General features: G+C 38.4%; 1 protein-coding gene across 3 annotated transcripts; it reads right to left on the reverse strand.

Annotated features, from left to right (window-relative positions):
* Window positions 1-1,331: 1,331 nt before the first annotated feature.
* On the reverse strand, window positions 1,332-11,615 carry perm1a (PPARGC1 and ESRR induced regulator, muscle 1a). 3 transcript variants are annotated; one of them, XM_028453346.1, is made up of 5 exons: window positions 11,276-11,343; window positions 10,820-10,905; window positions 7,418-10,686; window positions 2,340-2,456; window positions 1,332-2,201 (listed from the first exon to the last, which is right to left on the reverse strand). In XM_028453346.1, exons 3-5 carry the CDS (start codon window positions 10,623-10,625, stop codon window positions 2,086-2,088), a joined length of 3,441 nt encoding a protein of 1,146 aa, XP_028309147.1. In that variant the 5' UTR covers window positions 10,626-10,686; window positions 10,820-10,905; window positions 11,276-11,343; the 3' UTR covers window positions 1,332-2,085. The 3 variants fall into 3 exon arrangements, with proteins under 3 accessions (XP_028309147.1, XP_028309145.1, XP_028309146.1); XM_028453344.1 differs by having other exon boundaries at window positions 7,418-10,905; window positions 11,276-11,615; XM_028453345.1 differs by having other exon boundaries at window positions 7,418-10,905; window positions 11,251-11,337.
* Window positions 11,616-12,620: the final 1,005 nt, after the last annotated feature.

Here is a 12,620-nt window from a genome sequence, read left to right on the forward strand (position 1 = left end):
ATGTTATCCAATGACACCTCTTCTGTCATTTTTACATTTGTTGTTTTTCTTTCTGCTGTTTTCTTTTTATTTATTTTTGTCCTACTTTTTTCCCTATAATTCAATTCAACTTTATTTATATAGCGCCAATTACAACAAGTCATAATCCTATGCTAGTATATATTTTTGTTCTTACTCTCTGCTCTTATAATATGTTGCTGTAAATGTAAATTTCCCCATTGGGGATCAATAAAGGTGTATTTTATTTTATTATTTCTACAGTGGAATAATTAATTGTTAAACTACAATTTAAGATTAAAGGCTTTTGTTGTGTTACATTAGGTGAACTGAAAATAAAGAAGCAGTATCAATAAACAGGAAGTAGTTCCAGTCTGACGAATAAAGTTCATAATGCATATTTTTCCTATTTTTAGTCTTTTTATTTATTTATTCCATTTGTTCAGTTTGCTGGGTGATCATACATAATTGTCTACTGTAATTAAATCCCAAAGCAAGTTCTTCACAAAGTGCTAATAACAATATTTAGAGTAACTTCCGGTGTCCACGTGCTAACAGCACGCGTTCATGTTTATTTGTGTGAGTGCAAAGAGACACAAGTCTGTGCTGTTTTCTGCTTTTTTATTCTTTTGTTCACCTGAATTTGCGTTAAAACACAATCACATATATTATGTCACACATCAGTGTGACATATATGTGCACATTCAAATTGTTTAGTGCCCTCGAACACTGTTAAAATGTACAAAGCAAACAGTCGGTCCTGTGTGATTTTGTTCCCAGCTCAACACTGCCACCTGCTGGTTCAAGAGCCACACACCATATATACCCCTGACAGAAGTTTTCATGGAAAGGCTTTGCGAAAATCGTAAATTATTGCAATGCATCGTAACAATTGCATAAATCTTACAAAGATAAATAATTATTAATCCTTAATATAAAAAAAAATAATGCAACGTAGCTAAAAATGAGAAATAGCAGAGCTTCCATTGCTTACACTGTTAATGCTTTGTTCGCCCTCTAGCGGCTCATAAACGACACTGCAGTCAAAAGAGAACAGCTAAAGTCAAATATAAGGTCAATAAAATCATTTCTGATGAATGATGATTTTACCTATGCAGTGGTTTGTATTTCAACATTTTAATGAACAATTTAAATTCTAAAAAAAAATAATTCACCAAATAACCTGCAAACTATGGAAACCCCCAGTAACTCCCCCCCCAAAAAGTAGGAAAATTAAAATAATATCAATAATACATTCTTAAGTCATAATTATGACATACTAAGTCATACCTCATAATTAGTTCTTTAAAAAAAAAAAAAATTTATTATTTTGCTTTTTTTTTTTTTTAAATCAGCCCTGAAATTAATTATTTACATAACAGGACAATGTCAACGCCCTAATAATGCCCTTTTATTTTTTTATTGAATGTTTTGAAAAATACAAACTCTCGATGAGGATAATAAACTCAACTTTTAGTTTCTTCAAAACTAAAAAAACATAACAAAAAGGGGTACAATAAAGAAAATAAAATAAAAGACAAAATATTCCAAATCAACAAATAAGGTGCATCAGGGCTAGTGCCCTTCTGATACTGGCACAAAACAATGTCCCTCAAGATGAAACTTATAGTTGTACAATCCAGCATCACATGAACAAACTGAGGAGAATCAATAGAGAAAACACGTTACATATGAAAGTAGTGGAACAGTCAGACTTGTTCACTCTATATATACCATCCATCATCATTCTCACTTGACCTCAGAGTCAGTATTCCTTCAAATATCTAAACTAACATAACTATTGCACAATATTTACAACTTTCAAATCTGTCCCAGCTTGTTTTTGGTCATTCCTAATTACTTCCCACATTCGCATATTTACTGGTCTCACCCAAAAAGGAAATGATCATCATTTAATAATAATAATCTTAAGGATTAAGAATTTGTTGAGTCACCAAAGTGCAAACGCATAAAAACAGATCGAAGGGTTGTAAAATTCATCAAAAGAGTGGGATCGTTGCTTGGCTCGTCTTCATGGCAATTTGGATAATACTTTGACGCATTTGGAGGAAAAAAATAAAAAATGAATCAAAATTCAGTCAGGGCGTGGTGAGGGTATTCTGTCTCACTGGACGACGCCTCCACTTTGACGTACTTACGCAGGTATCGGATGGCAGACAAAGCACTGAAGTTGGCAAGAAGAACTGGAGGATGCAGAAAATGAGTCAGCACAGTTATTCAAAGTCTTAAAAGTCAAGACATTCATTTTAGATTTAAGTCAGGGCAAAGCAAGTTTGTGTGATTTCACTTTCAATACAAATACTGTAATTTCACACACATACCAGCCTTCCAGGTATCTCCAACATCTGGATTAGCAGTCTTTAGCACCCACGAAGCGAATGCAATGCAGATGAGACACATATCAGTCTGTCTGAGAGGCAGGAATGGTGCATCTAACCCTTAAAAAATGAGAACATTTCTTCAATCATTCAAAAGTTCATCCAAAGGCAAGACTACTAGAATGTCTGCTGTGTCATTGGTCACATGATCACAGAGATATTGTGGACTTCCTGTTCTGTCTTTGTCTCATTTCATTCCCAACATACACACAAATGTGTGCAACCATGCAACACTCACTAATGATATAATCCCTGTTGTAAGGCACAATGAAACTTGGTGGTAGGCCTGGGCAATATATCGAGAGTCAAGATATATCGCGGATTCTGTTTAATTACAATATTGTCGATATTTTTTTTATTTAAAAAAATTGAAATTTTAGGAGACCATAAACAGCATTAAAAGCACAGTTATATGGATTTGTGAGTGTGGCTTAACCCAGACCTTCCTCTAAACAAGAACTCACTCATACGTGCTGTCCTTTACAAGAGAAAAAGACCAAAGTGAAACATCTTGTGCAGCTGTTTGTTAATAAATGTGTACGTGTGGCATTTTGCATCAAGAAATTGAACCCAGAACTGTCTTTCTGCCAAGACTTTCCCAACTTTTTTTAGGTTGAACTTGTGACCCCCATTTTGATACAGTATCATACATTTCTAGGGACCTAGAATGAACTCATTCTAAAATTAGTTTTTGATCAAGTTTGTGATATTGTGTTGTTACAAGTAGCCTGGATGAAAGCACAAAGTGACAAGATGTGCCAGCTCATGATATTTTTATACTATATTTTTATTTACAGCATTTGGATTAGATTCACATTTGAGAAGGTGAAATAGAATACAGTTGTTTGGCATCACATGTGGTGTTTTAATTTGAAAAATTAAGATTTTTAAAAATGTAATTAAATTACATTTCCATTTAAATTTTTTGGTCAATTACTGAAAATTTTAGAGTCGCTGATTTGAATTCCGAGTAACCTCACATGGGGTTACAACCCCAAGGTGGAAAAACAGCTTTATTGAGTTGAAAAAAAAATCCAGATTAATATTGTATATCACCAGTTTAAGGAAAAATTTTTGAGATATTAATTTTGGTCCATATCGCCCAGCCCTAATATGTGGGTGATGATTTATTTATTTATTTATTTATTCAGTTCATTTCCGACATGGTTGCATTCACAGAAATTCATTTGACATTCAGAGCAAAATCACATCATTGTTTTTTTTTTTTTTTTTTTTTTTTTTTTTTTTGTCCTTTTTCATGCCGGAAAGGGCGACGGAAAAAAGCATTATGCTTATCCATGATGATTAAACTTGGTATTTTAACCTCCTTGGCTTCCATTGCCTGACATGATTTTGCTGTGTTTATTAAGAGGCTTAGAGAAGACGTTCATTATTATAAAGTCCAGTGATGGCATGAAGCCAATGCTGTTGGCATCCCCGCTGCAGCCGAGTCAGCGCTGCATGTTTGACAGCTGAGGAAAGATAATCTGGCCCCATCATGGCTGTAACAGCTGACCACATGGAAACCTCGTCCTACATTACAGCTGACCACGAGGGACGGAAACAACAAAACGGAAAGAATCCCCACAACGCTCACATGACGGATACATTAACCTGTTTTTACTGCACAGCCAAGGGCTACAGGTTGATGCAAATCTGGCAACCCAGCAGAAACTACTTTTGTGAAGAAACTTTATTTTTTCCACTGACTAAAACTATGTATTCACGACATTTTCACTAAAAACTAAAAAGCAGAAGAAAATGCTCCAAAACGGTTTAGAATGTATTTAATCTGACCACTTCCTATATCTGAGGTAGACTTGAATAATACAAGTAGAAGTCAATTCTGGCAACTTTAAGGACTACAAATATCGGGAACACTTTACTTGAAGTTTTATACGTAAGGCTGACATTACGTTGTCATTAGCATGAATAAGGTGTCGTGAAGGCTGTCATTAAGTGTTTTTTGCTAAATTATGACACCTTTGGAGCTATGTTGGCATTTTTTGGGTTAGGCGGAGGCATCTAGTGGGGTTAGGGCAAGGAATGTTTTGGAGAATTGCATGCTAGTAGTAAAATCAAAAAGAAAGTTAGGGTCCCTGAGGCTGGGATATTGAGTGGAAAGTCCACCTGCGTCTGCTATAATTTTAAGGAAGTGGTTATCCGTAGGGTTGCCTTGTCAATACATCAACATTCTATCCGTACGCAGCGCTCCTCATTGGTTTAGGTTTAGGTCATGTGACCAAGACTAAACGTAACCCTAAAAATTGTAGATATGTAGGATTATAACCTAATCCTAACCCTAAGACGCTACATACGTGTACTTCGGTAAACGTACCAATAGCACCGGTCTGTACTGCAACTGTACGAATAGAAACGTTCTAATTTTAATTAGTCAAAAAGTACATCCACGGCCTGATTTCTAATCAAAATGTATCAGGGGTTGGCTTACCTTTTCCTGCGTCCAGTTGGATTCACGGCCTGGTCACTGGTTGATCCAGGGAATCAGGGAAGAAAATTTGTCAAAAGGGGTCTAGGTCCCGTTGCACCCCCGATCTAACCTCTAATTTCGGTTAGAGGGTGGAATTTGGGGGAAGGTGACAATTTGAAGGAGATCAATTGGTTGTTTTTTTTGGGGGGTAGTTTTCGAATTGATTCGTGTGTAGTGCAGAATGTGCTGTTGTGTGAGCGAGGCTATTCCTCATAGAAAACTAAGCTTCCGATTAAGGTCATGCAGCTCAAGACCACCACACCCTGCGTGCTGTTCCTAGAGTCGGAACCCAGGGGGGCCGTGTACTCACTATCTGATTGACTAAGGCGTTAGTTATCACCGCTAGGTATCCAGCCTAAGTCAAGTCAATCAGACTGAAGAGTTGGTTGATCCTCTCGGGTTGGAGTCGGTCTCTGGTATTGGTCTCTTCCAGCTTGGAGTGGTTCCTAATTAAGTTTGGTTTTTTTAAGTGTTTGGGCATAAATTCATTAGGACTATTTAGGTTGGTTTATCAAAAAAAAAAAAAGACAGAAGAGGTTTTAAAGTTGTTCAGAGATGGTTTTTGGCTCGTAGGCCTGGAGAGTCATGGAATTCTTGGCAGCTGCTGCTGGTTCTTCCTTGTGAGGGATGGTTCTTCCTGATGGTGGTCATATCTTACAGGTGAGGGTTGATTCTGACTAATAGGGTGACTGCAGTACATCTGTTGTCCTCTGGGAGGCTTTATGTCTGTATCTGGGTGGTAGTAAATCCTGGTGCAGTCTTGTTCCCTCATGGTGTGTAAAGATTTTCTTATTTATTTATTTATTTTCTTTCTATTTGTTCCCTGGGCTCCAAAGAACTTTGAGAAGTTGATGTATTAAATATAATCTGTTTAGGGGTTGTTTTTATCTTCAAAGGTAGATTTTGAACGATTTTTTTTAATTTTTAAATAAGCTCCCATCATGCTTTGCTGTTTTTCATTTTAAATCTGTGGTTGAAATTGATTCTTGTATGTGTGTTTGTACTTTGTAAATCCATCTTATGTGATTTTTGTATGGTTAGTGGTTTTGTAAGTTATTTTAGTGGTTATTTGTTTGTTTGTTGTTTTGCGGTTTGTTGTTGTTACTTTAGTGATTGTTTGTCCGGTATCGGGCAGGGGGGCTTTATTTCCCACAATTGTCCCTATTCATTGTTGGTTTAAAACCCATAATAAACTGTGAGTGTGTTATCTGTCAGGTCAATGTTGTTTAAATAATTGTGGATTTTTTTGGGATAGAGTTTTCATTTATTTATGTATTTTTAATTATTATTATTATTAAAAAATTCTGATTCTGGTTTGCTTATTGTTAAAAAACAATGATGGTCTATTGACTGGTCGTTTTTAGGTTGGGCTACTCCTACTATTTGGACCACTAAGTGTGGTAGGCTGCATATTTAAAAGCTTAGGGTGTTTGAGTATAGCAGACATGGGCAACTGGCAGCCTCAGTGCCAAATGTGGCCCTCAGTCTAATTTTGTGTGGCCCCAAAATCCAATTCCCAAAAATTGTATTTCAAGAAGTTGGAACATTAAGCCCAACATAATACACAAAATAACTCCCAAGACACACAAATTGACAGCAAAAAGCACAAAGTACACAAAAACACATGAAACGTTCAAAAATACACAGAATAACTCATAAACACAAAAATGACAAAGACAAACACAACAACCACTTAAACAAAAATACCTACAAAACACAACAAACATTACAGAATAGCTCACATGAAACCCAAACTGTCAACAAAAACACAAAATGCAGAAATTAACAGAAAAATACACGAAATTACAACAAGAAAACCCCCCTGTATTAATGCTCAGATCGGTCATTATTCTAATGTTGATAATGTGGCCCTTGGATCAGATACTATCACATTTTTGTGGCTCCTGCTGTAATACAGTTGCCCATCCCTGCAGATGGTTGAATTTCAGGTGCATGTTCCCTCTCCGCCATGGGAGGGCGCACTCCAGCAGAGGGAGCTTACCCCCGACAACTGCTACAAACAAACTGTGATCTTATTTTCTGTTTCAATAAATGTTGGTTAAATAATTATTGATTTTTTGCTTTTATGTCTTTTGTATTCTGCTTCTGGCTTACTTGGCCTTTTATTAATATTTTTTTTTACTTTCTATTTTTAATTTTGTGGTTATTTTAATTGGCTATTTTTGGATTGGGCTACTGCTTCTATTTGGACCTCTGAGTGAGGTAGGCTGCATAGTTGGAGGGATCTAATGGGGTTAGGTAGGGTTAAGGTTATGGTTTGGTAGGGTTAGGGGTTATGGTTAGGGTTTGGTAGGGTTGGGGTTAAGGTTAGGGTTTGGGGTAACAAACAACACTTAATGACAGTCTTCATGACACCTTATTCATGCTAATGACAGGTGTCATGTCATAATAATAACAACGTGATATCAGCCTTTACGTATAAAACTTAAAGTAAAGTGTTACCCAAATACCTTTTCAGGAAATGTAACCTTCAGTCAGCGTGTGCCTGTTTATATTGAGCTGAACTTACCTGGATTTAAAACCGACGTCTGTAAGTCTTCAAATGCGAAGGGCCGTTGTGCCAGTTGTCTGGTCACCTTTTCCTCCCAGTGGTAAAGCAGAGGATCTGGAAACAGAGTCTCTGGGTTTCCAAGAGCATTGAGCTGAGCAGCCAATCGTGGATGAGAACCCCTGCTTCTCCTCACAGGCACACAGGATACAGCGTTGGATGTCTGCTTCGGGGTAGTGGATGCAGTGAAATTAATGCTCCTAAAGGAGAATGTTGTTTTCCAAAACAGGTTCTGTTTTAAATCTCTGTCTGTGAAGAAATTGTCGTATACGTCCGAGCAGATGTTTGTCGAGCTTGCTTTGCGGCTGAACCTGGTCACAACCCTCAGAGGACTGCAGACGTCCTCTTCGTCAGACTCAGTGGACGATTCGTCCGATGAGGACGATGGAAAGAAATAATCGTAGGCTTCTGGGAACTGTAGAATTTTATTGGCTGAGCGAGAACAGGAAAAGATGGGAATCTGCTCATCTTTAGCTTTTTCTTCATCTGAAATAAGGGGATAGAAAAAGCTTTCTGTATCAAACTCTGAGAAGAAGTGATCATATGTTTCAGCGACAGAGTTTCCCTCAGTGTTCACGATGCTGACGTCGTCAGTGCCTGAATGTGTGGGATCTGATGGCTTTCCTCCAAAGAGAAACTGAAAAATGTCTGTGAGGGAGGAAGCAAAAGTTGTTGCGTTTGGGTTTTGCTTCTGCACAAATCCCTCTTCAAAACACTCCTGTTGAACTACTTCGTCGTTAAAGTCCTGTAAAGACTTTCTTTTTTGTTGGTAAACGAACGACTCGGTTGCCAGGGAACATAAATTGTGAGTGCTAATATTTTTGGGGAGCTTTTTAGAACCTTGTTCAGGCTTTAGGAGAAAGAGTGGGCTAGGAGTGTCAACCACAGACATCAGTGGGAGGTTCTCTGAGTAGACATCAACACTTTGTCTAGCTGATAAAGGTTCACTCTCTCGGGGATGATTTATTGCAGATGAATCATGGAGAACGAAACGTAAATCTGTTTCAGCCCTGGTTGCATTTTTGAAGGTTTGGTGCTGCCTGGTCTCATCTATTTGAAAAAACCCTGAGTCGGTTTCCTTGCCCTCCTGTAGCGGTGGCAGAGAGGCGGGAGAAACTGTGCTGCTAGTCGTTCGCAGAGCCAGGATGTCGTTTATTGTCAGCTTCTCCATTTCCTTCCAAAATGAGGACATGGCAAACACTGAACTCGTTCCCTTTCCAGGTTCACACTGAGCTTTGGATGCTGGGACAGCATCGTCTGCCCCTCCACTGCCATACGACTGTGGTTCTTCTGGTTCGGGCAGTTTCTCCTCTTGAATTTCACACTCTCGATCACTGACAGATGAACAAAAGCTTGCTGATAAATCACTGATGGTTTCATTGGAAAGAGACAAAGCTGATTGAGTGTCCAGAGAACAGAGGGAGGAAACACAAGTGATATCTGAGAGACTCTTTAAAAATCCCTCAGACATAGGGGATTCTTTGTAATTTGACTTTATTGGGGTTGACTTTTGTGACACCTGGTGCTGATTTTGATCGTTTTCATTGATGTCATCTTGTGTAATTGACAAAGGAGAATCATGCAACTTATTTCCATTAACACTGGGCAGTGAGCTCTGCTTGGGCGATACATTATCGCCGTGCATTAGTGAATACTTAAGAACACTGTCTGAGAGTGGATTGATTCTGTTAGGAAGTTGCTCAGGTTTTGTCTCTAAAGCAGGAGAAGTGATCCCACCATGAACAGCAGGAATAAAGGCAATCTTTTCCGTGGAGCTGCTGACTCGGTGGGTGTTCAGCTGTTGTTGGGGCTCAGCGTCCTTGTGACACACTGTGTCTTCCTCTCTGCCATGATTTCCAGCCTCCGGAGCCAGGCCCGACATAGCAGTAGATAGTTTGACATTTTGGACGGCATCCACCAACAACGGATCATATGACTCTGGAGTTGTCCCCAAATTTATTGATTTGACCTCGGCCGTTTGACACATTAGAGTCTCTTTATTTTTGTGACTATCGAAACAATGGTTTACTCTAGTCGCTAACAATAAACCCTCTTTTTGATTTGCTCTTGTCACATCAGATTTATTTGATAAATAACCATTTTTGGTTAATTCTTTTATCTGTAATTCACTGTATGGCTGTAAATGTGTGGTGCTTTGTGGTGAAAACTTTACCCTATCATCTCTTTCTGAACCATCATTTGATGCAAGATCCTTCTGTCCAACTTTCAATTCCTCACAAAGATGAAGCGCCGGTGATACACTTTGTATAAAACGTCCAATAGCTGCATCAGGAAAGAACTCTAGTTCCTGATCCTTCTGTGTTCTTTTTAAATGAAATATTGTCACATCTTCAGAGAATCGCTGATTTAGTGCTCCTCTTAAACTCTCCTCGTCTGACTCACTGAGCTGGATCCAGCTCTGCCTCTCACATACTTGTTCTTCTTCACTCAGTCGTTTCTTCCTTCTCCTCCTCCTCCTGATGGAGGCAGATGGAGAGAACTCGTGTCCTGCTGCTTTACTCATACTGGACATGTCCGACTGGGCAATATGAGTCATTTTCTCTTCTCTCTCCTTAAAGTTGCACATTCTGTCTGGATCGTCAGTTAAATCGGAATAACAATTCTTCCCGATTGCTGATTGACCTATCAACAAGCCCAGCTGCTTTTCCTCATCCAGGGGTTTGTGTATTTCCACATTGGAGGTGTGAAGCATTGAATCAGAGCATATTGGGCTATCCAGTAAGTCATGGGACTTACTCTGTAGAGTTTTGTTTTGCTCTTCATTGACTGTCTTTCTTTCAAATGAATTACTTGCACCTGATTTGTTCGTCTGCAACTGTGAGTTATTAAATGTGAAATTAGAATTGGAGGAAATGTCGGTGTCGATAGTGTTGACATTACTTGTGCTTTCATTATAAACTGCTGCTTCTTTTCCCCTGACAGGCAGATATTTTGACTTTGGGATGTTTTTTGGTAAAGTACTACCAATGGTTTGTTGGCCATCATCACTAAACTTTTCCACTGGCCCCGCGTCTCTGCTTTTTCCATCTCTGTCCCGGTCAGGCCGATCGTGCTGCTCAGCTTCTGTGAATCCTTTTAGATTCTCGAAATACATATTGATCGACTGCAGGTGTAAATCCTCCTCGCTGCCAGACAGGATGCTCTCCATTCCACCAAAGCCATGTTTGCTGAGATAAAGCTCCACAGGAGAGCTCTCGCACTCTGGGGGACTGTCAATAGGGGGCTTGGTTAGTTCACACCTTTCAGCTTCCTTCAAAAGAACAGACCCTGTATCATCCATATCACTCATGCCTGAATCATCTAGCCCTGCTAATGAAGGAGGAAGCATGTTACACTCCTCACATTCTTCAAAGAAGCACTGCCAGTCACGATCGCTGATGTCCACGCTGTATTCAAAGTCCTCCATATTGAGTTTGGCTAAATAGTACCTGCAGAATCAATAAAGAAAAACAAAATAGGTTATAGTGCAACAGTGTTTCTATTTTTTTTTTAAGCAAACAATTATTTATCATACACATAGTAGAAAATATTTCCCACCCAAAAGTTCCACAACTTTATAGTCTTCGTGCTCTTACAAAAACATTCCAAGTGCATCACATTAAAAGATGCATATTAGTCGCAGAAAGTTTGACGTAAAGAAACAATTTACAACTTCTCTGACTATATGTAATCTATTCTAATCTGGTGATTTACAGATTTACGTACCTGTATATCTAGAGCAAAAAGTAATACATTTTACAATATATACAATTACAATTATTGATGCATTTTACCTGTAAACTCAACCAGGTTGCCTACCTGTTGTGGTTCAGCTGGTCAAGGCAGCCTCAGCCGCAGCAGACTGTTGCACTTCCTCCAGTGGGCGGACACACAGGCAAGTATAAAGTGCAGCAAGTCTCATGATTTGATAAATTTAGCGTGGTGCTTCTGATCACGTAATGTGCGCAGTGTTCTCTCAGCAGTCATTCTCAACAGAGGCCTAACATTTCAGAGCTTTAAATAGATCCTTCCAGTAGTAAAGCATCCAGCTGGATTCATAGTGTGGATTTTAGGATGGATAATAAAGGTTAGCGTTTGTCATTAATCTATTGTGTTAAGCTCTTATTCACATTTCTCTATTACTAAAGGTTATAGACTTTACTGCCTCTTCTGATAACAACTACAAGTCATCCCTCAGCAGATACTGGATGAGTTTCATATGAGGTGTGTTAGTCAGCTGATACCTCATGGATGTGATGTCAGTGGAGCGACACAGAGAAAAACTTTCCCCTGCGTAGTTTGGAGGCCGTCCAGCAGAATCAGACACAACCTAGTCAGGGCACAAACTACAGAAATGAAGGACTTCCTTTGCAAAAGCTAAAATACAAAAGCAAGCAAATGAGGAGGAAGTTAAATTTAAAGGTTTTAAGTGTCCGAACAACTTTGAAAAGTTTCTGTGTGTCAATTTCTGGAGTAAAATTATGGAACAAAATGAGCGTGGAGCTAAAACAATGTTCAAACAAACAGGTATAAAGAAAGGATTTACACAAGGTACAGAAATGAATGTGATCACTAATAACTAGTTGTTTTGTTGTTGTTTTTTTATGTTTTGATGATTAGCTATGGACTATTTGTAAATATGTAGATTGTTTGTTTCATGATATATGGGTAAATAATCGTAATATTAGTTGTAGTTAAAGCAAAATTAGTAATGATTTAAGGAGTTGGATTAAATAGGTTTACACTCCTTCCTCCTCCTTTTCACACATGTAGGTTTAGAATTTCAAGAGTTTGTGGATCATATCAATGGTTTATTTCTGCTGTTGTATTTCATCATTTTCTATTGTTTGTTTTCTAAACTGTTGTTCTTTTATCATTTGACATTTTTGAAATAAAGACGTCAATAAAATGTAAACAAAGCTAAATATTGCACCGTGTAAAGGTGGAATTAAACCTTTAACCTTATCTTAATCAGGAGTAAGTAATGTTTATTTATATAGCACCTTTCACAGACAGAGGTCACAAAGTGCTTTACATATCAGCTCATTCACACTCACATTCACACACCAATGGGACAGAGCTGCCATGCAAGGTGCTAGTCAACCACTGGGAGCAACTTGGGGTTCAGTGTCATGCCCAATGACACTTCAACACATAAAATTGA

Source organism: Gouania willdenowi, chromosome 7, assembly GCF_900634775.1.
Source record: "Gouania willdenowi chromosome 7, fGouWil2.1, whole genome shotgun sequence".
Classification (NCBI taxonomy): Eukaryota; Metazoa; Chordata; class Actinopteri; order Blenniiformes; family Gobiesocidae; genus Gouania; species Gouania willdenowi.

Coding starts and splice junctions, on each gene's coding strand:
- perm1a (XM_028453344.1), bottom strand. CDS start 10,883: ATGGAGGACTTTGAATACAGCGTGGACATCAGCGATCGTGACTGGCAG. Junction 2,457..7,417: donor GACGTCGGTTTTAAATCCAG/GTAAGTTCAGCT, acceptor TCATTTTTTAAG/GGTTAGATGCACCATTCCTG. Junction 2,202..2,339: donor TGGAGATACCTGGAAGGCTG/GTATGTGTGTGA, acceptor TGCATCCTCCAG/TTCTTCTTGCCAACTTCAGT.